The sequence below is a fragment of the Rattus norvegicus genome, chromosome 1 (genome assembly GCF_036323735.1).
Source record: "Rattus norvegicus strain BN/NHsdMcwi chromosome 1, GRCr8, whole genome shotgun sequence".
Classification (NCBI taxonomy): domain Eukaryota; kingdom Metazoa; phylum Chordata; class Mammalia; order Rodentia; family Muridae; genus Rattus; species Rattus norvegicus.
This window is the reverse complement of record NC_086019.1, coordinates 44,243,964-44,268,848: the sequence shown is the minus strand read 5'-3', so window position 1 is coordinate 44,268,848 and position 24,885 is coordinate 44,243,964. Positions and strand designations below refer to the sequence as shown.

At 41.0% G+C, this 24,885-nt stretch overlaps 1 protein-coding gene across 31 annotated transcripts in view; it reads left to right on the top strand.

Moving 5' to 3' along the window:
- Syne1 (spectrin repeat containing nuclear envelope protein 1) overlaps window positions 1–24,885 on the top strand; it is a 471,163-nt gene that overhangs the window by 119,954 nt on the left and 326,324 nt on the right. For all 31 annotated transcript variants that reach the window (XM_063270573.1, XM_063270583.1, XM_063270581.1 and 28 more), the window contains 3 exons: window positions 122–229; window positions 4,840–4,977; window positions 6,111–6,275. In XM_063270573.1, the coding sequence (XP_063126643.1) occupies window positions 122–229; window positions 4,840–4,977; window positions 6,111–6,275 (411 nt within the window). The remainder of the gene's footprint in view (window positions 1–121; window positions 230–4,839; window positions 4,978–6,110; window positions 6,276–24,885) is intronic.

Here is a 24,885-nt window from a genome sequence, read left to right as displayed (position 1 = left end):
TATACTCAGGAAAGATAAGGAGAAGACACTTCAGAAATACCTGGTGTGTACGAAATAGGAATTATAAGCAGGGATTAATTTTACACTTACTAATAACGTTCCATTGCTTCTTGGCTTCCAGAGGGATGACAGACTAATTTTGAAGGAAGCAAAAGTTTGGATAGAACAATTTGAGAGAGATTTGACGAGGGCACAGATGACAGAGTCGAATCTCCAGGACAAATATCAGGTAAGTGTGGAGAAGAGATTTAGATTTTTCTAAAGCTTCTCATGGATGAGATGCAGATACGTCATATAATATGTGCGTAATCTTCCAAATTATTTAATGAGAAAAATCTTTCAATAAGTAACACGCAGTATTTTAAGTTTGAAAAGAACAGTTCTATGGCAGAGAGTAGTTGGAAGTTACACTATGTCCTCAGTACAGAGGACTGAGATGTCTCAGTTTTGACAGCTCAATCTCATCCCCTGCACAGAACGAAAACACGGAGCCATTGTTTACAAAGACCTTTCTGGCTTACAGATGTCAGCTGACATAACAATCCACGAAAATAAGTAACTGACTTGACACCAGAGAATACTACTGAAATAAATGGAACTCAAGAAGGAATTGCAATGTGTATTTGCCAAGGGTTCTGGGAGGAAAGGAGTTTTGACTGTGACCTGTCTTGCTTAAGATGGTTGCTCTTGAGCTGAGGTCAGAGAGCTGTGTCCAGTCTCCTGACAGTGCCAGGAGCTGACTTTCTGCTTTTAATTTACACTTCCCAGACCATCTTGTAACAGTAGGTTTTTCCCATTAAAAAGCTGTGACTTCTTTCCAGCGGAGTTGCCATTTTCCTCCTGTTTCAAATTCCACTTTATGTTAGCAGGCAAGCAGAATGTAACACATCTTCAGCAACGTTCTCTCACACACTCCACCCTGTTACATTTCAGCCACTTTTCTTTGCTCTCCATTAGTTTCCTACCAAAAAGTTACAGTGTTACAGTGAGATGAGCCATCCAACACGGTAGATGATAAAGCACTTAATGATGTGAATGTGTGATATTGGAAACTCGTATAAATATACCTAAATTCAGATGGCCACGCCATCTTTGTTCATTTTTTTAACTTGGAAAAACAATAAATTTAGTTTCCATGTATTCTTTTGCTTTGAAACTCAGTATAATCTTCTTATTTTCCCCCAAATAAAATTTGCAGTGATGTGCTTCACCATAAAACAATTAGGCCAGGAAACTAAGAAGAAAGCACAGAAACAGAGGTGTGTTTGTTGGTGAGCTTTAGGTGAACCAAAGGCATTAACGCTAAATTCCAAGAAATAAAGCTCCTTACTGGACCAAGTGTTACTCTGTGAGAGAAGAACAGTGAATCAGAAAAACAAAATAAAACACCAAAACATGAAGAGAAAGCGTCCTGCACACATGAGCAGCAGCATTAGGGAAAGCGCTGTGTCCCATCCACATTATGTAACCCGTATTTTCCACTTTTGGCTCATCACAGGTAACACAACTCCAGTTTTTTCAAACATAGAAATCTGTGAGACAAAATTAAAGATTTTGTGCATTTCAGTATCTTCAGAATTTCATGAGTTTTTGGTTGAATTTGAGTTCAACTCCCCCCAGTGTTCTTCAAGGGGATTTGCATGTTTATAACTGAAATTCTTTCCTGAATCTGCTGAACTCGGCATGGCTTCCCTCTGCTCTGTAATCTAATCACACAGCTTAGTGTCATTTCCTATTCAAACCTGGATGGGGAATCATGTTCGAGATGTACAAATTTACGGTGAATGGTTATTTTTCAATTCACACATATAAATAGAATCACTTTGTAGATGTGCTAGTTTATTATAAGAAAAAGTGCAACTTCAGAGCGACTATTTTTATGTTTGTATCAAGCCTATGGTTAGGTCTAAATGACGAGTTTTAAGTATTTGTGGCATATTAAGAATTTTTTGGCATAAAAATAAGCAATTATATATAAATAATAAGGCCTCAAAGTCAGCCTCTTTACACGGGATTGCTTGAATGCAAACTAGGTATGTTTAATTCAGCATTAGTTGATGTGTACCATATATGATAACATTATAATATATAACATGGTGTACTCTAAATAGGACTATTTACTGATAGAGCAACTATTTTGGCTGTTAGCATACATAAACTCATACTTGTATTTGACTATGCTTTCCTGACAAACTGGCTCATAAATTACTTAACTAGAATTAGTCCCTTTAAATGTTTTAAATTTACTTTTAAGTAACAGTTTTACTCTTCAAAAGTTTTGTGTGTCAGACAATATACATTCATCCACCACTACCTTCCCTCAGCTTTTCCTAGGGCCCTGCACCCCATTGCACCCTGACCTTCAGGTCCTCTTTTATTCATTTTCGTTATTGACAACCCCTTGATAGGGATACCTCTGTGTGTGTGTGTGTGTGTGTGTGTGTGTGTGTGTGTGTGTGTGTGTAAGACCACAAACTGGAGCAAAAGCAACTACCAGCTGCCAGTCACAAGCAAGATGGGTCTCCCTCCCCTAGGAGCTATCACTGGTCATTAGCTCTTCAGCTAAGGGTGAGGGTCAGGCACCTGTCCCCCTTCCATGCTGGAAGTCTGACTGGCTTGACGTTGTGCAGGTAACCATGGTTACAGTGAGGCAGTAAGTACAACTGCACGCCATGTCCAGACACGACCACTCCATGGGTTTCTTTTCACACCCACCAGCTATTAAATATTCTTGCCCTCTTTGGTGAAGTTCCTTGGTCCGTGGATGGCGGACATAGACGATAATGATGTTCATGTAGGTGACCCATGCACAACAGATCAGAATCGCTTACAGCCTTCACTGTGACCAGGAATGAATCTCTCCACAAACCACTGGATAAAGAAGCTTCTTTGTTAAATTGAAAGCAGCCCAAAACTACAGGCAAAAACGTAGAATATTCGGCATGTCCATTTAGCAGAAATAATACTAGTCTTCCCAGCTAGGTCTATAATCTCTGCGGTCATAGGGTTTTGGCTATTTATATAGTAACAGACAGGAGATCCCTCCTGTAGGGTGGACACATGAGGAAGCACTTAGTTAACCTTCGTCACCACAGCATGCCACTACCACACCAATGGGCACACCAGTGGGCACACCAGTGAGCACACCAGTGGGCCAGCATTGCAATGTGCAGCATTCAGCACCGAATAAGACCACTGATTATTTTTTCTCCTCAGCAGCCTGCATAGTACCTGTGAGCACAATGTAAAGGGATCCAGTAGAGTTTCCTGATCAGTGTTAGGTTTACTTCTGTATGTCCCGTAGCCAAAGTTAGTGGTATCTTCCACCAGGTCTTACCATCCAGTTATAGGGGACAAACAAAACATTGGGAATAGCCTTTTGTTTTGGGTGCCATAACTCATGGGGAGGTAGTTTATGAATGATAACTCAGACCTTCATTTTGCAACCCATGTCTTCTGAGCACAGTGTTTTCTACCCATGCAGGGTACTTCTGGTCAAACCCCCTTTTATATATGTGTGTATAATACATATTACATTATGTATTATGTATATATATTTATGTATGTATATACATATGTTTATATATAATATTTCAAACTATCTGATTTTCATAAGACTTCATCGTGTATCTTTAGTTTTGGCTAAATCGCCCCCTATTTTCTCCTCTCCCCAAAACCTCTATCCCAGTGTAGCCCTTTAACCCTGAGTATATTCAATTAGAGAGTACTTCTCTCTAATTGGAGGTGTATGGAAGATCATAGGCATCCATAGCTTTTGCACACACCCTTCATTTTAGTTAAGACTTCCCCTAATGCCTCATTTTTTTGTTCCCCACACTTTTCTGTGCTTGATCGCCTCCCAATATTTTCCCTCTCTATGTTCACTCTGCCCGTGCTACCCTACCCCCACCCATTAGCTATCTAAGTGGCTGATTCCAGGTTCCTGGTTCCCACATGGACTCCAGGTTAAATGTACAGAACCAAATATTCAGAGGGAAGAGCCACATGTCTGTCTTTCTGGGTCTGGCAGGCTGTTTGTATTAATTTACGTTTTCCAGTCCCTTCTATTTCTATGCAGACTTCATAATTTCTAGGCATTAGTCCTGCTTTTGCTAGTTGTCTCTGTCAAATCACTTCTGGGATGCCTAGTAACTGTGTGTGAGTGTGTATTGCATGTGTGTGTGTGTATGTGTGTGTGTATGTGTGTGAGTGTGTGTGTGTGAGTGTGTGTTTGTGTGTGTGTTTGTGTGTGAGTGTGTATGAGTGTGTGAGTGTGTGTTTGTGTGTGTGAGTGTGTGTGAGTGTGTGTGTGAGTGTGTGTTTGTGTGTGAGTGTGTGTGAGTGTGTGAGTGTGTGAGTGTGTTTGTGTGTGTTTGTGTGTGAGTGTGTATGTGTGAGTGTGTGTGAGTGTGTTTGTGTGTGTGAGTGTGTATGTGTGAGTGTGTGAGTGTGTTTGTGTGAGTGTGTATGTGTGAGTGTGTGTGAGTGTGTCTGTGTGTGTGAGTGTGTCTGTGTGTGAGTGTGTCTGTGTGTGTGAGTGTGTTTGTGTGTGTGAGTGTGTATGTGTGAGTGTGTGTGTGTATGTGAGAGTGTGTGTGTGTATGTGTGAGAGTGTGTGTGTGTATGTGTGTGTGTGTGTGTGACCAGAGGGATGTGTAGAAAGTACCTAACACTGTCAAGGTCTTAGACAGGGTCAGTGTCATAACTGCTGCTGCTAACATTGCCAACAATGTAGTGGAGTGCTCTTCAAAGGTAAAGGGCTATTACCTAGGAACTACAGTTTCCTTTGCTTTTGCTTTTGGGGACTCATTGCTGTACTCTTTCTGTTTCCTCTTTTAGTCATTTAAGCACTTCAGAGTTCAATATGAATTGAAAAGGAAACAGGTGGAACATATAATACAGCCATTGCAAAGAGACGGCAAACTGACACTCGACCAAGCCTTGGTCAAACAGTGCTGGGAGAGAGTGTCATCCAGGGTAAGTTAGCTTCGTTTGGATTTGTGCATCTTCACCAAGCTGCAGTTTGTCCTCTTTCACATGGTGGTATTGCACAAGACGCTGTGGCCTCTGGCTGAGGCTGGAAAGGATCAGCCATGGGAGCACATCTGCCCTCAGGTTAGGCTTCCCTATGCATTACTGGGTAATAGATGCATCAGAAGGACCTCCTGGCTTCTGTCTCCTTCCAGACCTTACCTCCCAGTAGGTTAGAAAAGCTGACCTTTGCCTTAGAGACTTCCAGGAATATCAGCATGTTTCATAGTCTGTAATCTTGTTTTGTGAGCAACTCAGGACCTTCATGTTCTGTCATGGATCATCTCTGGCTGTCTGGTTGTTTTCCAGGATGAAGGAAAAGCTGCTTAACCTACTTAATATTAACACTCTTCCTCAGACCTTAGCCATTTAAGGTTTCTAAGTCCTAAACATCTTCTAGCATTAACAGAAATATTTTACTTGCATTTACCCTGTTGTTCGATTTGATAATGTCACATTTCCTAGAAACTTTATCAAGAAGTAGGATGGTTTCTAAGCTAGAGTTTCTGTAGACCAGTAAATGGTCCTTGAGAATCTGGAAAAATGGAAGAAAAGGGGGAAAAAAGTGCTTTTGGACAAAGAGGGTGGGGCTCACTGGTGTAAGCACTTGCCATACAAGCTTAAAGACCTGAGTTCAATCCCTGAGGCCCCTATGAAAAGCCAGATACATAGAAGGAAATCTGGCATTCTAGTGAATAAAAGTTCTTAGCGCATGAGCCCGACAACTGACATCTAATTCCCAGGACCCATATAAAAATCTGAATTTGCACCTCTGTAATTCTCAAAGAACTGGCATTTTAAAACTTGACTGGGCAGGGGTGGCTTGCATGGAGCCTAGGGATACACCTGTCTTTACCCCCTCACAACTGGGATTGATGACAAGCAGATGCCCTCAACCCCAGGTTCTTGTGTGGGTCTTGAGAATCAAATTGTGGTCCTTGTGCTTATGTGGTGAGCACTTACCTATGAGCTCTTTTCCCAGACCCTCTCTGAGTCTTTTGTAGATTTTTTTAAAGTTCATTTAGAGGAAGTTTTGGGAATTGTCTTCTTGCCAGAGACATTCTATTTTCCTATTTCAGCTCTTTGACTGGCATATACAGCTGGATAAATCTCTCCCTGCACCTCTGGGCACTATAGGTGCTTGGCTATACAGGGCAGAGGTGGCCCTGAGAGAGGAGATCACCATTCAGCAGGTCCATGAGGAAACAGCAAACACAATCCAAAGGAAACTTGAACAACATAAGGTAAAACCATACTTGCAGACTGTCTTAATTACCTTTTATAAAAAACAATGAAGATGCGTTTTTTTAATTGGATATTTTATTTATTTACATTTCAAATGTTATCCCCTTTCCCAGTTTCCCTTCCAGAAACTTCCTATCCCATCCTCCCTCCCTCTGCTTCTTTGAGGGTGCTCATCCCCTACAGTCCTGCCTCCCCACCCTAGAATTCCCCTACACTGTGGCATCGAGCCTTCACAGGACCAAAAGCCTCTCCTCCCATTGATGTCTGACAAGGCCACCCTCTGCTACATATTCAGGTGGAGCCATGGGTGCCTCCAAGTATACTCTTTGGTTGGGGTTTAGTCCCTGGGAGCTCTAGGAGGTCTGGTTGGTTGATATTGTTGTTCTTCCTATGGGGTTACAAACCCCTTCAGCTCCTTTAGTCTTTTCTGATTCCTCCATTGGGCTCCCAGTGCTCAGTCTGATGGTTAGCTGCAAGTATCCTCATCTGTATCAGTAAGGCTCTGGCAGAGCCTCTCAGGAGACATCCATATCAGGCTCCCGTCAGCCAGCACTTCTTGGTATCAACAATAGTGTCTGGGTTTGGTGTTTGTATATGGGATGCATCCCCAGGTGGGGCTGTCTCTGGGTGGCCTTTCCTTCATTCTCTGCTCCACACTTTGTCTCTGTATTTATTGTCCTGACCAAACATCATAAATAAAGTGAATGATGAAAGAAAGCATTTAATTTGGTGCTCACCGTTCCAGATGGTTAGCATCTGTGCAAGGGGGAAGATGGCGACAGGAGATAGGAATGGTGCTGGAGCAGTACCTGAGATCTTTCATCCGATCCACAGTAGGAAGGAGAGGGAGAACTAATGGAGAAGGATGGGCTTTTGAAATTTCAAAGTCAATGACACACCTCCTCCAATGAGGCCATAATCCTAATCCTTCCCAAACAGTTCCACTTATGAGTTCCACTCATTCAAATACATGAGCCTATAGACCATCCTCATTCAAACCACCACAGAAACTGTCCCAGCACGACAGTCCTGGAGTCCCTGGGGATGCGTCCTCATCAGAACCTGTACTGGTGTGCCCCTCTAAGCATCTATCCTATGTGGTCCACACACTTTCTTCTTAGAGGTACTCGAGTAATCTGCATTTTCCTGGCCTATACCCATCCTGGCAGTTTCAGTACATTAAGTTCATATGGTATTTCACAATAACTCTAGGGTTGATTTTTTTTTCATCTGCAGCCATCATTATTCCCGTTGCTATAGTTTCTGTTTTTATAAAAAAGATAAGCTTACAGACAATATGAATTTATATAATAATAGGGTTGCCCGTTGGCTCTATAGTTCACATCCATATTCTTTCTCAAAGGATGATAAACAAAAGTTTCTAGTCCTGGTGCTTTGGTTGTGCACGGGGAGTATAGTTAAGGACTTCAATGAACCACAGGTCATGCCTGTTGTTAGTCTGTGACTGTTGTCAAACATTTTGTAATGATACAGGCTTGACTCATTAAACGTGCTGTTTTTGACTGACAGAACAGTAAGGCAACAGTGCTCTCTGTACCCCTTTGTTCTGTCAGCTCTTTGGTTTTAGCATATATATGAAAACAAGCAGATACACAGAGATTTCTATATGTTGTTAAAAGATACATTTTCTGCCAAATGTTTGATGTGTTTTTAGTTACCTGTTTTAGAAAACTCAAAAAACAAATTTATCGTATGTTGGACTCATGCCTCCGAGACCTTGGTTTTGGAATGTCTGGTATATAGATAAATTCCATGCCATTTGAACTCAGTAGACACAGTCCAAGGCTAACCCATCAAGCAGTCTGATATTGCCACATTGCACAACCAGTCAAAAATGTCACCATCACTTGCCTCCATTTACACTTATATATGATTTTATATACGTACAGGTCTTGTGATGTAGCAATATGAAACAGTCAACCCAAGCTTAGTGCATCCATTGCCTCACAAATTTCCTTGTGAATATTTTCTATCGGTTTCAGCGATTATGTGTATGGTTTATTGACAATGTATCACAGTGTTGAGATGGGGTCACCTGAGCTTGTCCCTCTTTGACTGTAACCTTGCCCTTTTGAACACAACTTTCTTGTCCTAATCCATTCTCTACCTCTGGTCCTGGTCACGCCTGATAACCAGCATGCTCCTTTCTGCTCCTGTGACTTTAACATTTTTGTATTTGATTAATCATTGAGCTTTATCATATTGATTTGTCAGATATTCAGATTCGATTTGCCTGGAATATGTGCTATCCTTTCACTTTCAGTGTATTTTTTTAAAAAAAATATTCTTTGTGCTTTGAGGATAATAATTACATCATTTCCTGCTTCCCTTTCCTCCCTCCAAATCTTCCCAGGTGTGCCTTGCTCTCTTTCAAGTTCATACCCTTTTTTCCTTAGATGTTACTTTATGTATGAGTGAATATGTTCCTAAATATATTAATACAGCCTGCTCCAGTCTTATAATGCTAATTGTATGTTTTCAGAGCTGACCATCTGTCATTGGATAACTACTTGGCATGCTCTTTCCTAGGGAAGACTATTTCTCTAGCTCTCAGTACCCTTAATAGCCTGCAGATCATTATCTAGGGTTGAGGCCTTGCAAGTTTTTCCTCTTCTGCACTAAGATGCCTATTGGTGTTGGCCTTGTTCAGCTCATGTTTAGGCAGCCTTGTTGGTGATTCTTCATGGATATAGCTTCTCTGGCATTTCTAGGAGACACAATCTCACAGCAAATTTCTGCTTCTTCTGGATCTTAAAGACCCCTGTGCTCCTCTTATTCTAAATGATCCCTATACCTAAGATGTGGGAGTTGCATCATAGCTGTATCAGTTAGGACTGGAATCCACAGGTCTGCATTTTGGTTGGTTGTGGTTTCTGTAGTGGTCTTCATTTGTTGTGAAGAGAAGTTTCCTTAATGAGGGCAGAGAGCTACACTTATCTATGGTAGGAGGAGACATTTTTCAGAATATAGTTAGGGGTTATGTTGATTTAGTAAAGTAGTGGTTGTTGGTTCTCTTCCAAGTCCTTTGATTTTACTCACCCCAGGTTAGGTTTTCAGTACCAGGTAAAGTATCCCTCTCATTCAGCAGTGCCTTAAATCTAATTGCAGAATTGTCAGTTACCACCAAGGTATGTGTGTCACTACTGCACCGTTAGGGTGACAGTGACATGCTGGACATTGTTGTGGTTCATAGGCACTACACTGGGTAGGTCTGTTGATTCACTCCCTTGGAAGTTTGCATGGTGGCATCAAAGTTATTCCTTAGGGAGGAGGTACTCAAGCCAGTTACAGCTCAGGAGCCTCTGGACCCTATGTCTGAAGTGGATAATGTCTTCAACAATAGGGACTTATCTTCTACCAGTGAGGAGCAACTGGGGCAATATCAGTAGGATGTGATCTTTTAGAAGTCTTTTGGACAAGTCTGACCAAGGGACTCAAAAGAGGCCTTTTCATGTCTGGTGCTGGAATCTAATTTGTTAGTTTTTCTGTGGCTCTTTTGGGAAGCAATATTAGCCAAAAATTCAGTCCATGTATTTCTTTGAAAGTGTGAAGATAGTAAATAGTTGACACTTATTTTTTTAATCCATAGATTAAAAAAAATCTAAGGTCCAAAACAGAATCTTTTTTTTTTTGGGTTCTTTTTTTCGGAGCTGGGGACCGAACCCAGGGCCTTGCGCTTCCTAGGTAAGCGCTCTACCACTGAGCTAAGTCCCCAGCCCCCAAAACAGAATCTTTTAAATGGAGAATTAAGACCATTTATTTCTAGGACAATGATTGAAAGCTATGTGTTAAATTTATTTCTTTGTCTTGGAGGTTTGCAAGTTAGTGACTTATTTATCATTTCTAATCTCTTTTTATTGGTATAAATATATATAAATATATATATATAAATATATATAAATATATATTTCTTTTCCATGTATTGTTCCCTTAAGTATCTTGTGCAATTTTGACCTATTTGTCACAGTCTTTATGCATAATGAAAGATCTTTATTTCCATTTTGATTTCACAGGATAGTTTTGCTGGCTATAAAAGTCTTGTTGGGTAGTTATTTGCTTCAATGTTTGAACTATCCCAATCCAGGTTTTCCTGGCTTTTAAAGTTTCTGCTGAGAAATCTGCTTCATTCTGGCAGATTATAAGTTACTTGGAGTTTTTCTTGAAGTTTTCAGAATTTCTTCTAAGTTTCATAGCCATCTGATTTTATAATAAAACTTAGATTCTCTCTGTTTTTTTTTTTAATTTTTTAATCTAGGATCTAAAGGCCTTATATGCTCAAATATTTATCCCTGCCAACCTTCACACCCTGACAGAGGACATTTTCTGCTATTGCTTCATTGAATAAGTTCTCCAGGTCTTTATTTCTATAGCTTGATTTTCCTCTCAAGTACCACACATTTGTAGGCTTGGTCTTTTAGTTGTGTCCCCAATGTTGAATGTTGTTGGTGTGATTGTTTTTATTCTTTTTTTAAATTTAATTTATTTTTTACTTATTCATTTTATGTCCACTCACTACTCCCTCCCAGTTCTCCCTCCCACAATCCTTCCCCACTACCCTTCTCCTCTGGATGGATGGAGGCCCTCTGGACCACACCCTGACCCTTCAAGTCTCTGTAAGGCTAGGCACCTTCTCTCTCACTGAGGCCAGACAAGGCAGCTCAGTTACTAGAACATATCCCACATACAGGCAACAACTTTTGAGATAGGCTGTGCTACAGTTGTTTAGGACCCACATGAAGATCAAGCTGCATGTCTTCTATATTTGAGCAGGGAAACCTAGGGCCAGCCCATATATGTTCCTTGGTTAGTAGTTTAGACTCTAATCGCCCCAAGGGTCCAGGTTAATTGATTCTGTTGGTCTTCCTGTGGAGTTCCTATCCTCTTCAGGACCCTCAATCCTTCTCCAATTCTTCCATAAAAGTCCCCAAGCTCCATTCACTGTTTGGCTGTGGGTGTCAGCTGCTGGGGGAAGCCTCTCAGAGGACAACATGTGATGGCTTTTTTGTGTTTTTGTTTTCATTGTTATCTGAGTTGACAGTTCCTCAACTTTGTCTTCATTACTAACATTCTTTCTTTTATCTGATCTTGTTGTTATTGGTGATGCTCTTCTTAATTGATTAACTGAACTTCGTATGTCTAATATTTCCTTTTATTTTTAAAGAATAGATGCCTTTTGTTGAATTTCTTAACCATGATTTTTTAAAATTTGGATTCCTTTTGTGGTCTTTGCTCATTTTTCTTTTTACTTTTTGCATTTTTATTGGATATTTTACATTTCAAAGTTATCCCCTTTTCTGATTCTCCACTCTCCCATGCCCCATCCTTCTGCTTCTATGAAGATGCTCCCCCTCCCACTTACCCACTCCCACCTCACCACCCTGGTATTCCCCTACACTGGAGAAATGAGCTTTTACAGGACCAAGGGCTTCTCCTCCTATTGAAGCCAGACAATGCCATTTTCTGCTACATATGCAGCTGGAGCCATGGGTCCTCCATGTGTACTCTTTGGTTGGTGTTTAGTCCCTGGGGGTGTCTCGGGGTGTCTAGTTGGTTGATATTGTTGTTCTTCCTATGGGTTGCAAACCCCGTCAGATCCTTCAGTCTTTTCTCTAACTCTACCATTGGGGTCCCTGTTGTCAGTCCTATGATTAGCTGCAGACATCCTCATCTGTATCAGTAAGGTATAGCAGAGCCTCTCAGGAAACAGTTGTATCAGACTCCTGCTATCAAGAACTTCTTGGCATCAGCAATAGTAACTGGGTTTGGTGGCTGCATATGGGATGTATCCCCAGGTGAGGCAGTCTCTGGATGGCCTTGTCTTCAGTCTCTGCTCCACTCTTTGTCCCTGTATTTCCTCCCAGGAGTATGTTGTTTCCCCTTCTAAGAAGGACTGAAGCATCCACATTTTGATCTTCCTTCTTCTTAAGCTTCATATAGTCTATGAATTGTATCTTGCATAGTCTGAGCTTTTGAGCTAATATCCACTTTTCAGTGAGTGTGTACCATGTCTGTTCTTTTGTGACTAGGTCACTTCACTCAGGATGGTATTTCCTAGTTCCATTTTGTGAATTTCATAAAGTCATTGTTTTTAATTGCTGAGTAGTGCTCCATTGTGTAGATGTACCATATTTTTTGTATCCATTTCTCTGTTGAAGAACATCTGGGTTGTTTCCAGCTCCTGGCTATAATAAATAAGGCTGCTATGAACATAGTGGAGCATGTGTCCTTGTTGTATGTTGGAACATCTTTTGACCCAAGAATGGTATAGCTGGGACCTAAGGTAGCACTATGACCAATTTTCTGAGGAACCTCCAGACTGATTTCCAGAATGGTTGTACCAGTCTGCAATCCCACCAACAATGGAGGAGTGTTCCTCTTTCTCCACATCCTTGATAGCATCTGCAGTCACCTGAGTTTTTGATCTTACCAATTTTGACTGGTGGGAGGTGTAATCTAAGGATTGTTTTGATTTGAATTTCCCTTTGCTCATTTTTAAGCTAGACTTTTGTGTTCTTTACCTGACATTGCTGCCATTTTAACATCTTTGGATTCCATTTCTGTAGAATTATTAAGTTTTGAAGAAATCATGTTGCTTTGCTCTCTCTTATTTCTTATATTTCAAAGTTACAATTTGTTCACATTTATTGTGGAGAATATCTCTATTTGGGGGTCTTATCACTGGGATGCGTCTCCTTGGAAAATAGATCAAAGGTAAATAGTATACCACTGTCAACACAAAATACAGAATTCTCACGTGAAAAGAGGATAAAAGACAGTGTGGTCTGGAGCCATATGTGAGTGACTGTGGCCTGGGACATTTGAATCCGGGTTACCCCACGTTCTGTATTCCAGTTTCATGGCATTTTTATAGTAACAGAACAAAGAAAGTTATAAATATAAGCATTTACAAACACATTGATGAAAATCCCAGAGAAGCAAGTTCTGTCATACAGCTGCAGATGCTATCTGATGACATTCTCAGCTTTCGGGTTGATAGAAGCTAGTGACCTGGAAATTGATAAAGATTTTTTAAATCTTTGAATCACAGAATGTCCTATAAAGAGGTGGCAAGAAATGGCCATTCAGGGAACTCAAAGGGGGTTCAGGCTAGCCCAAGAAAAAGTAAAATTAAGTTCTGGACCTGCTGCACCCCACCCTCTCCACCCCACTGCAGTTCTCACCAGCCCCATAGTCTTTGCAGACACAATTTCTTTCTTGGAATTTCCATTCATGATAAGTACAGAGAAGAAAATGGCAGAGATAATGGAAGATAAATATGAATGGAGTTAAATATGTATAAAAGTAAAAGTGACAAAAACCTTTGAGACAAGGAAAGGGAAAAGGAGAGGGGTCAAGAGAAGCAGAAAAGTATATGAGGGGGAGAAAAAGGAATAGGCTACCAAAGTATGTTGCAAATAAAGGAACATGCAAAACTAAAGCCGACGAAATGATATAAAATACCAAAAAGAACAAAATGGAAAGAAAGCCTGGTTTTGTTTGTTTTGTTTTTTCTTTGTTTTCAAAGACAAGGGATTAAAAAAGCTATTTTCCATCTCCTTTAATATTGCAGCCAGAGGAGCTGTGAGTCATAGTACGAGCCTATTAGTCCATAATGTTTAGGCTGGTTGGGCATGTAGCCAGGCAAGTGTCAGTTGACACCCCCATGCTGCATTCTCTTTAGAAGCTTTATTTCTTTGTGTTGGGGAACTGCTGTTGGCCCAAATGACCTTTATGGCCTGTGTCTCTGGAAGGGTTCCACTCATTCCAGAAAACCCCCGAGGTTAATCATGCAGAGGACAGCAAACTTCCAAACATAAACAGGATACAAGTCTTCCCTGAGAGGGATGTATTATTTTGTCTATGGGTTTTAGGACTTTGAGATATGCCCTGTAACCACTTACTAGAACATTCAAGCAATTATTCAGAACTCTGTCCTGCTAAGCACTAAACAATCCAGGTCAGCAGCGCAGGCCTGGGGGTGACAATCTGCCTGCTTCAGCTTGGAGCTCTCTGCTTCAGAGCAGACCGGGAACAGAGCAGGCAACAGAGCAGGCAACACCCAGATCACAGAGCACTCTCCATCCCAAGGCTCTGGGAACCTACACCTCTCCCTCGATCCATGCTCACCCACCTTCCTCTCTATGAAAGCCTATTTTGGCATCCCCTTCCAGCCCTTGCAACAGGATGTTCCTCCAATCTCCTCAGTTATGGTTGTTTTGTTCTCAGGTCTGAGAGGGTAACTCGATTTTATCACGCCTCCAGATGTAGGAAGTTGCTTTCCTCCTCTCTCCTCCCCACTTCAAGGCTAGCCTATACGCAGGTCCCACCAAACCCCACCATGACTTGGAGATGACTGTGGGTTTCTTCTGCATCTAGGACTGGCAATCCTGCCAGGCCCACATTGTGGTTGAGGCTTTGCCAGCTACCTCAACCCACAAAGCTGGGGTTGGAAGTGAGTGCTGCTGCCATGTTGTTTTCCCATTCCTCTCCTCTCTTCTCTGTCTCAAGCCCTTTCTTGACCCCTATTGTTCTTTCTGCACTTGACAGTTTGGAATTTCGCATTGTCTTGACTCTTCTCTTCCATGGATCCCCACATTCTCTTTCTTCATCTCACCTTAGAATTCCTATTTTCAATATTTTTTTCAGCAAAGTCCTTACTATTTTCCAAAAACAGTTGCACTAGTTTATATTACAGCCAACGCTGTGTAAGATGTCCTCTTTTCCCATCCTCGCCAGCACTCACTACGCGTCACGTTTATGATAACCGCTACACAAGCAGGCGTGTAGTCATATCTCACTGTAGTGTGGACTTCAATTTCTGTTGCCTCACTTGCCATGTCGAACCTCTTTTTCAGCCATCACAGCCTATTTCTTTGTCTTCTTTGATAAATGTTCAAGTCCTTTGACTATTTTTAATACAGGTATTGTTTTCCATTTTTTTAAAAGATTGATTTGGTACATTTTATATTAGCCCCTTGTGATGAGTGATCTTGACTGCCAACTTGATTGGTTTGAGAAATACCCAGGATGTCAGTAAAACATACCTTGGGTGGGGTCTGGGAACAGAAGTCAATGGAGTATTAACTAAGGGAGAAGACCCTTCCTGACTGTGGGCAGCTCCAGTCCCTGCATGCTTGCAGCCCAGGTAGAAGTAAAAGCAAAAACGTATCCTCCTACCGTTCCCTCAGCCCTTGATAATTGACATGCTATGAGCTACCTGCCACACTCTCCCACGGTAAGAGATGGGAGCCCCTGAAACAGCAAGCTAAGGAAACCTTTTCTCTTCAACTAGTTTATATCAGATGGTTTGTCACAGGGACAAGCATCTACTAATCCCCTTAACTCTGTAAATGAGTTGTCTTTGGCACTCCCTTCACTCCGTTGACTGTTTGCCTTTCTTTGGGTGACTTTTAGCTTGATACAATCCCATTACCTCTTTTTGCATTTGTAGTCTATGCTTTTGGGGTCCTAGTAATCTCTGCCTAATGTCAGAGGCCTGCCTGTTAACTTCCCTTCCTTCCTTCCTTCCTTCCTTCCTTCCTTCCTTCCTTCCTTCCTTCCTTCCTTCCTTTTTCCTGTCTCTTTGTCTTAGTCAGGGTCTCACTAGAAGGTCCTGACTAGCCTAGAGCTAACCTCAAATTTACAGAGAGAGTAAATTGCCTCTTTCTCCCAAGTTCTAGGATTAAAGACTTGTACCACTCTAAACTTCTCTCTGGTGTGTTTGATTGATTGGTTTTGACCACTTTTTTCCAAAACAATCAACTGACCATAGAGATGTGGGTTGGTCGCTGGGCTCCCTGCCCTATTTCATGAGTGACTTAAGCTCAGACAACTTTTGATTTGCTAATTGTCTCCTTCCACCTCTCTTCCCTGCCACCATCCATATGCACAATCAGATATGCAGAATTTCCTGTCATCTGCTTCCTCAAAAGACAGTATAATTCCATCTGTGTGAAAATGCACACAGGGTCTGGGCCTTCCTGTCTATGGCTCTATGTTCTGTACTTGTTGGGCCAGGCTGTAAGGGAGCTAGAACTCAAGCCTCAGATGAGTTCAAGACACATCACACATTCAAAATCAGAAACCCGGGGCCCACGGCATCATGAGATCCAAAGTACCTATAAACTGGAAAAAAGTGCTAAACAAAAATACTACTGCACTCACAAATTAGTAAGTAGATATGTGTTATTTAGTAATTTCATGGAAAATATAGAACAAATGAAAGTACTGGAACTTAATGTGACTGTCTGACACAAAAGAAGCCACCTTAGAATTTTAAATGTAGTATCGAATGTACATGAGTTACGAGTGTGTGAGTTAATTGGGGAAGAGTCCGTGAAAGGTCTCTTCCTTGGTAGGTTTTCAGCTCTGGGGGAACAGAAGCAGATTGTAGGCAAGGTGGTGCCTCCAAACTAGAGGTATGACACACACCCAAGTGACTGCTGTTTATGTACTGAAAATAGATTCAGATGTTGTAGGATGGATCAAATGCAAGTGTGCCTTTTGCTAGAGCGTTACAGGGGCTTTTGCAGAAGGTATTAATCACCTCGAAGGGTGAGTACGCCATTGGATGACTCACAGGCTTCTCAGTGTGGGTCATTAATGCTATAAGCCATTCTGATGGGAGGGAGATAGAGCAAGCCAGAGAGAGATGAAAAGACAGAGACAGAGAGACAGACACACAGGGAGACACAGAGAGAGACAGAGTCCACATGTGCTTGTGTCAGCCACCCAACTGTCTACCTATGTAGGGGAATGGCTGATAGAGAGGATGAGGATCTAAAATGTAGGGGAAAGCAAACAGTGAGAAAATGGAAGAACTCAATAATGAGACACTGGAAAACAAACTGAGGCAGGTAGGTTGGCGCCAAGGCCAAGTTCAATGTGAATCACACAATGATGTGTTTATTAGGACAGACCTTCTATTAGACCTTGTTACAGGTGTTTAGAGTAACATAGTCATAAAGCAGTGTACTTGAAATTATGAGATCAAGTGTAAATTACTTAGAATATATGTATCAGGTGCTTAACAAAAGCTAAGCTGCGAAAACAGGGAATATGGGGTCATCGTTAATTAAAGTTCTAAGTTTTCTCTACAGCACAAAATCAGTCACTCAAAGTGATGTAGCCTGGGCTGGCACACCAAACTTACGTGAGATTGAGTAATCTGAGAACACCAGGGGGATTCTGCATACATACCCAGGCATATGTGAAAACATTTTCTCTCCTTTCCAGTATAAAAAACAATTCTGATTTCAGAAAACTTACGTAAACCTAGAATGTTTTTTCTGAACTCACCACACATGAAGAAAACATTTTCTTCTTACTATAGAGCCATTGTTTCAAGTCAGAGTTAGGTACTCTGTAAAAGTGTATAGTGCAGATAGTGTACCTTATACGAAGAAATTTTTAATTAAACATTTGACATAACATTTTATACTTATAAATAGTTCTATGGAGCTTTCTACTTTTCAGTCTAGGTTTTGGATATTATTTTGTTTAATTTCTAGAGATGTATAGGTAGCATAGTCATAAAGCAGTATAACTGGAATTATAAGATCAATTTTAATTATTCAGAATACACGCAGTAGGTAGTTAACAATAAACCTAGCTGAAAGATAGGCAATTTGTTTCTTTGGGGGCCTGTGTTTGTGTCTTTGTCCCTGTGAATGCCAGAAGACGACAGTGAATTCTTAGAATCCGTCTTTCTTTTTTAAATTATATTTTTGAAGTTAACTAATGTATATATCAGATTATATTAATTGTACAAAATGTATACAAAGTACAGCTGCCATCCTTTCTATTTTTTAGAAAACGTAATGTCTAGTTATCTAGAAAGAAACACTACCCCTTCTTGGCGATTATGGAGGATTTAAGCATGGTTCAATCTAAGCAATTAATTTTACCGAACATTTAACGTAAGAATATGACATAGCTATTATCGTCGTCTTTGTAGATGGATGTACTCTAGGCCAGGAGAAAATCAGCGCCTTACTCAAAGCAGCATAGTCATCTTAAGTTCCAAGCTTGCAATGCACCCACAAAGCTGTTGCACATGTATAGCTCAGCAGGCGTCACTGTGTTTGGCAAGGCAAGGCTTTCAAGCCTTAAGGAACCATGAGAATGGTTTTCAGTCTCCACCACCTCCTGAGCCTCCTTGTACTGTCAATTGTACCCACGTCATATCCTCTCCTTCTTGAGAGTTTCATTTCCTGATGATGAGGCCTAGCGCGGTGGTCAGAAAGTTCAACCACCCATAGATGATCTTCATAATACTGTGGCCTTGCAATAACTTCACCTTCTCTTTTGTGGTGATCCTGCATCATGTTCGATCCGCACTACGGTCGCCTTCCTCCCCTCCTATCACCACGCATCCTCAGTAACTGAAACCATCCACAACCGTGTTGTCAAGCATCCCACTCTCTAACCAAAGCAGGGCTTCTCCATGCGTTTGGACCCCATGACCCTGTAATGTTATTTTTCTTCAGTTACATTTTATCCTTTCCTTTAGTGCTGTTTCATTGTTCATAAAACTCACCCACTGGACACATCCTCAATCCCATTGTCCACATCGCTCCTTTTTCTTACTACCCTGGTAAAAAATATAAAACCCAATTAAAAAAACATTTCTGCAGAGCCTATGCTCCCACACAGGCAGCTGATGGGGCTGGAGAACCCACACACTCTGACAGTGACTACCCCGCCTGGGCTCCCAAAGCTGTGTAGCATCAAAAGGCATTCCCAACCCCAAGCCCTCTCCATTTCTGGGACATCTATTTCATACCTTGTCTCCTCAGCTTTCCACACCTCCTCCTTGTCCTCACTCTTAGTTGACGACACTGCTTCCTCTTTCTCCAAGAGAAATAGAAGCAATCAGAAGAGAATATCCGCAAGCGCCCACAAATACACCAACCCACACACTTGCATCTGTGCCCAGATACTCGTCCTCACTTCTGTTGCTGTGGGTAAACCATCTGTGCTCTCAACCAAGGCCAGCCACTCCTATGAGCCTTAGAGACTATCCTCACCCTTCCTCTGAAAGACTTGCAGATATATGTCTTTTGTTCCATTGTCTTCTACAACCCTTCCCATTGGGTTCCCTTCCCCCATCACAAACATGTGTGCATGTGAGTGCATACATACTTGTACATGCACACACACACACACACACACACACACACACACACATGAACACATTTTCAGAGTCTTTATTTTCATCCTGATTGCCTTCCCAGCTACTGTTCAAATACTCTTCTTCCATTTATACAAACAAGCTTTTAAGAATTATCCATGTCTCACCCTTTTGATTTCTAAGGCCTCTCTAGAAATTATTGAAATGACAACCATCACCACCACCTTTCCCAAGCTAGGTTGAAAAGAATTGGCTTTCTCATCTATTGGCCAGATATTAGCTTCCCTCATTCCTCATCCATCAGACACTTCTTATAAAATGCTCCTGTGTGCACAAAATTCTTCGTTCATTTGGTTTTCTGATTTTCTTCCTATACTCCTAGCTATCTCTCTGTAGTCTTTCTTGGTTTTCAATAAAACTTTATTGAGCACCTGCATTGTACTAAGTAGTATTGTGATATGTCTATATGTATGAAGACAGACACAACTCCCTGGTGTTCATGATATGACTTGTTTTGAAAGAATAAAGTACTTCTATCCATACTGGGCTACTTTATTGGGTCCTTTTCTACCACTCTTCTCCATTCCAATCCCTTCCAACCCCCAACACTAGGTAGGCAAGTTTAGAGGGCAAAGTGAGTGTCGATCTCCTTAGACCACTTCCTGCTGATTGGAGGCATTGAGTTCCTTGGGGCAAGTCCAATCTTTGTCATCAGGATATCCAATTTCTTCCTCTGGTCTCATTTCTCACAACCACTAGACAAACCACAGTTAAAGGAGTTGGGATTAGCAGAGACAACAGCAGCTTCTCCAGGTTCTGGCATTTTTATAGCCTCTCAAGAGTCCCCAGAATTCCAGATGTAAACTATGTTCAGTTGGCAGAATCACACTCCTGCCAGAGCACAGGACAAATCATAGTCAGCTGCTATGGACAATCTTGAAGCAGCCCCATATCCCACACCAGAAGTTAAAACAAAAATGTATTCACCTAACTTTTTTTTAAGAAATCAAAAATTTCACTACAAGTAGCAAATAAATTAATAAACTTGGGGGTGCACAAAGGTCAGGAGATGTTGATGTTTTAACTTTTTTTTTTTATTAACTTGAGTATTTCTTATATACATTTCGAGTGTTATTTTCTTTCCTGGTATCCGGGCAAACATCCCCCTCCCCCCTCCCCTTCCTTATGGGTGTTCCCCTCCCAACCCTCCCCCCATTGCCGCCCTCCCCCCATAGACTAGTTCACTGGGGGTTCAGTCTTAGCAGGACCCAGGGCTTCCCCTTCCACTGGTGCTCTTACTAGGATATTCATTGCTACCTATGGGGTCAGAGTCCAGGGTCAGTCCATGTATAGTCTTTAGGTAGTGGCTTAGTCCCTGGAAGCTCTGGTTGCTTGGCATTGTTGTACTTTTGGGGTCTCGAGCCCCTTCAAGCTCTTCCAGTTCTTTCTCTGATTCCTTCAATAGGGGACCTATTCTCAGTTCAGTGGTTTGCTGCTGGCATTCGCCTCTATATTTGCTGTATTCTGGCTGTGTCTCTCAGGAGCGATCTACATCCGGCTCCTGTCGGTCTGCACTTCTTTGCTTCATCCATCTTGTCTAATTGGGTGGCTGTATATGTATGGGCCACATGTGGGGCAGGCTCTGAATGGGTGTTCCTTCAGTCTCTGTTTTAATCTTTGCCTCTCCCTTCCCTGCCAAGGGTATTCTTTTTCCTCATTTAAAGAAGGAGTGAAGCATTCACATTTTGATCATCCGTCTTGAGTTTCGTTTGTTCTAGGGATCTAGGGTAATTCAAGCATTTGGGCTAATAGCCACTTATCAATGAGTGCATACCATGTATGTCTTTCTGTGATTGGGTTAGCTCACTCAGGATGATATTTTCCAGTTCCAACCATTTGCCTACGAATTTCATAAACTCGTTCTTTTTGATAGCTGAGTAATATTCCATTGTGTAGATGTACCACATTTTCTGTATCCATTCCTCTGTTGAAGGGCATCTGGGTTCTTTCCATTTTCTGGCTATTATAAATAAGGCTGCGATGAACATAGTGGAGCACGTGTCTCTTTTATATGTTGAGGCATCTTTTGGGTATATGCCCAAGAGAGGTATAGCTGGATCCTCAGGCAGTTCAATGTCCAATTTTCTGAGGAACCTCCAGACTGATTTCCAGAATGGTTTTACCAGTCTGCAATCCCACCAACAATGGAGGAGTGTTCCTCTTTCTCCACATCCTCGCCAGCATCTGCTGTCACCTGAGTTTTGATCTTAGCCAATCGCACTGGTGTGAGGTGAAATCTCAGGGTTGTTTTGATTTGCATTTCCCTTATGACTAAAGATGTTGAACATTTCTTTAGGTGTTTCTCAGCCATTCGGCATTCCTCAGCTGTGAATTCTTTGTTTAGCTCTGAACCCCATTTTTTAATAGGGTTATTTGTTTCCCTGTGGTCTAACTTCTTGAGTTCTTTGTATATTTTGGATATAAGGCCTCTATCTGTTGTAGGATTGGTAAAGATCTTTTCCCAATCTGTTGGTTGCCGTTTTGTCCTAACCACAGTGTCCTTTGCCTTACAGAAGCTTTGCAGTTTTATGAGATCCCATTTGTCGATTCTTGATCTTAGAGCATGAGCCATTGGTGTTTTGTTCAGGAAATTTTTTCCAGTGCCCATATGTTCCAGATGCTTCCCTAGTTTTTCTTCTATTAGTTTGAGTGTGTCTGGTTTGATGTGGAAGTCCTTGATCCACTTGGACTTAAGCTTTGTACAGGGTGATAAGCATGGATCGATCTGCATTCTTCTACATGTTGCCCTCCAGTTGAACCAGCACCATTTGCTGAAAATGCTATCTTTTTTTCATTGGATGGTTTTGGCTCCTTTGTCAAAAATCAAGTGACCATAGGTGTGTGGGTTCATTTCTGGGTCTTCAATTCTATTCCATTGGTCTATCTGTCTGTCTCTGTACCAATACCATGCAGTTTTTATCACTATTGCTCTGTAATACTGCTTGAGTTCAGGGATAGTGATTCCCCCTGAAGTTCTTTTATTGTCGAGGATAGCTTTAGCTATCCTGGGTTTTTTGTTATTCCAGATGAATTTGCAAATTGTTCTGTCTAACTCTTTGAAGAATTGGATTGGTATTTTGATGGGGATTGCATTGAATCTGTAGATTGCTTTTGGTAAAATGGCCATTTTTACTATATTAATCCTGCCAATCCATGAGCATGGGAGATCTTTCCATCTTCTGAGGTCTTCTTCAATTTCTTTCCTCAGTGTCTTGAAGTTCTTATTGTACAGATCTTTTACTTGCTTGGTTAAAGTCACACCGAGGTACTTTATATTATTTGGGTCTATTATGAAGGGTGTCGTTTCCCTAATTTCTTTCTCGGCTTGTTTCTCTTTTGTATAGAGGAAGGCAACTGATTTATTTGAGTTAATTTTATACCCAGCCACTTTGCTGAAGTTGTTTATCAGCTTTAGTAGTTCTCTGGTGGAACTTTTGGGATCACTTAAATATACTATCATGTCATCTGCAAATAGTGATATTTTGACTTCTTCTTTTCCGATCTGTATCCCTTTGATCTCCTTTTGTTGTCTGATTGCTCTGGCTAGAACTTCAAGAACTATATTGAATAAGTAGGGAGAGAGTGGGCAGCCTTGTCTAGTACCTGATTTTAGTGGGATTGCTTCAAGTTTCTCTCCATTTAGTTTAATGTTAGCAACTGGTTTGCTGTATATGGCTTTTACTATGTTTAGGTATGGGCCTTGAATTCCTATTCTTTCCAGGACTTTTATCATGAAGGGGTGTTGAATTTTGTCAAATGCTTTCTCAGCATCTAATGAAATGATCATGTGGTTCTGGTCTTTCAGTTTGTTTATATGATGGATCACGTTGATGGTTTTCCGTATATTAAACCATCCCTGCATGCCTGGGATGAAGCCTACTTGATCATGGTGGATGATTGTTTTGATGTGCTCTTGAATTCGGTTTGCCAGAATTTTATTGAGTATTTTTGCGTCGATATTCATAAGGGAAATTGGTCTGAAGTTCTCTTTCTTTGTTGTGTCTTTGTGTGGTTTAGGTATAAGAGTAATTGTGGCTTCGTAGAAGGAATTCGGTAGGGCTCCATCTGTTTCAATTTTGTGGAATAGTTTGGATAATATTGGTATGAGGTCTTCTATGAAGGTTTGATAGAATTCTGCACTAAACCCGTCTGGACCTGGGCTCTTTTTGGTTGGGAGACCTTTAATGACTGCTTCTATTTCCTTAGGAGTTATGGGGTTGTTTAACTGGTTTATCTGTTCCTGATTTAACCTCGATACCTGGTATCTGTCTAGGAAATTGTCCATTTCCTGAAGATTTTCAAATTTTGTTGAATATAGGTTTTTATAGTAAGATCTGATGATTTTTTGAATTTCCTCCGAATCTGTAGTTATGTCTCCCTTTTCATTTCTGATTTTGTTAATTTGGACACACTCTCTGTGTCCTCTCGTTAGTCTGGCTAAGGGTTTATCTATCTTGTTGATTTTCTCAAAGAACCAACTTTTGGTTCTGTTGATTCTTTCTATGGTCCTTTTTGTTTCTACTTGGTTGATTTCAGCTCTGAGTTTGATTATTTCCTGCCTTCTACTCCTCCTGGGTGTATTTGCTTCTTTTTGTTCTAGAGCTTTTAGGTGTGCTGTCAAGCTGCTGACATATGCTCTTTCCTGTTTCTTTCTGCAGGCACTCAGCGCTATGAGTTTTCCTCTTAGCACAGCTTTCATTGTGTCCCATAAGTTTGAGTATGTTGTATCTTCATTTTCATTAAATTCTAAAAAGTTTTTAATTTCTTTCTTTATTTCTTCCTTGACCAGGTTATCATTGAGTAGAGCATTGTTCAATTTCCACGTATATGTGGGCATTCTTCCCTGATTGTTATTGAAGACCAGTTTTAGGCCGTGGTGGTCCGATAGCACGCATGGGATTATTTCTATCTTTCTGTACCTGTTGAGGCCCGTTTTTTGACCAATTATATGGTCAATTTTGGAGAAAGTACCATGAGGAGCTGAGAAGAAGGTATATCCTTTTGCTTTAGGATAGAATGTTCTATAAATATCCGTTAAGTCCATTTGGCTCATGACTTCTCTTAGTCTGTCTACATCACTGTTTAATTTCTGTTTCCATGATCTGTCCATTGATGAGAGTGGGGTGTTGAAATCTCCCACTATTATTGTGTGAGGTGCAATGTGTGTTTTGAGCTTAAGTAAGGTTTCTTTTACGTATGTAGGTGCCCTTGTATTTGGGGCATAGATATTTAGGATTGAGAGTTCATCTTGGTTGATTTTTCCTTTGATGAATATGAAGTGTCCTTCCTTATCTTTTTTGATGACTTTTAGTTGGAAATTGATTTTATTTGATATTAGAATGGCTACTCCAGCTTGCTTCTTCTGACCATTGCTTGGAAAGTTGTTTTCCAGCCTT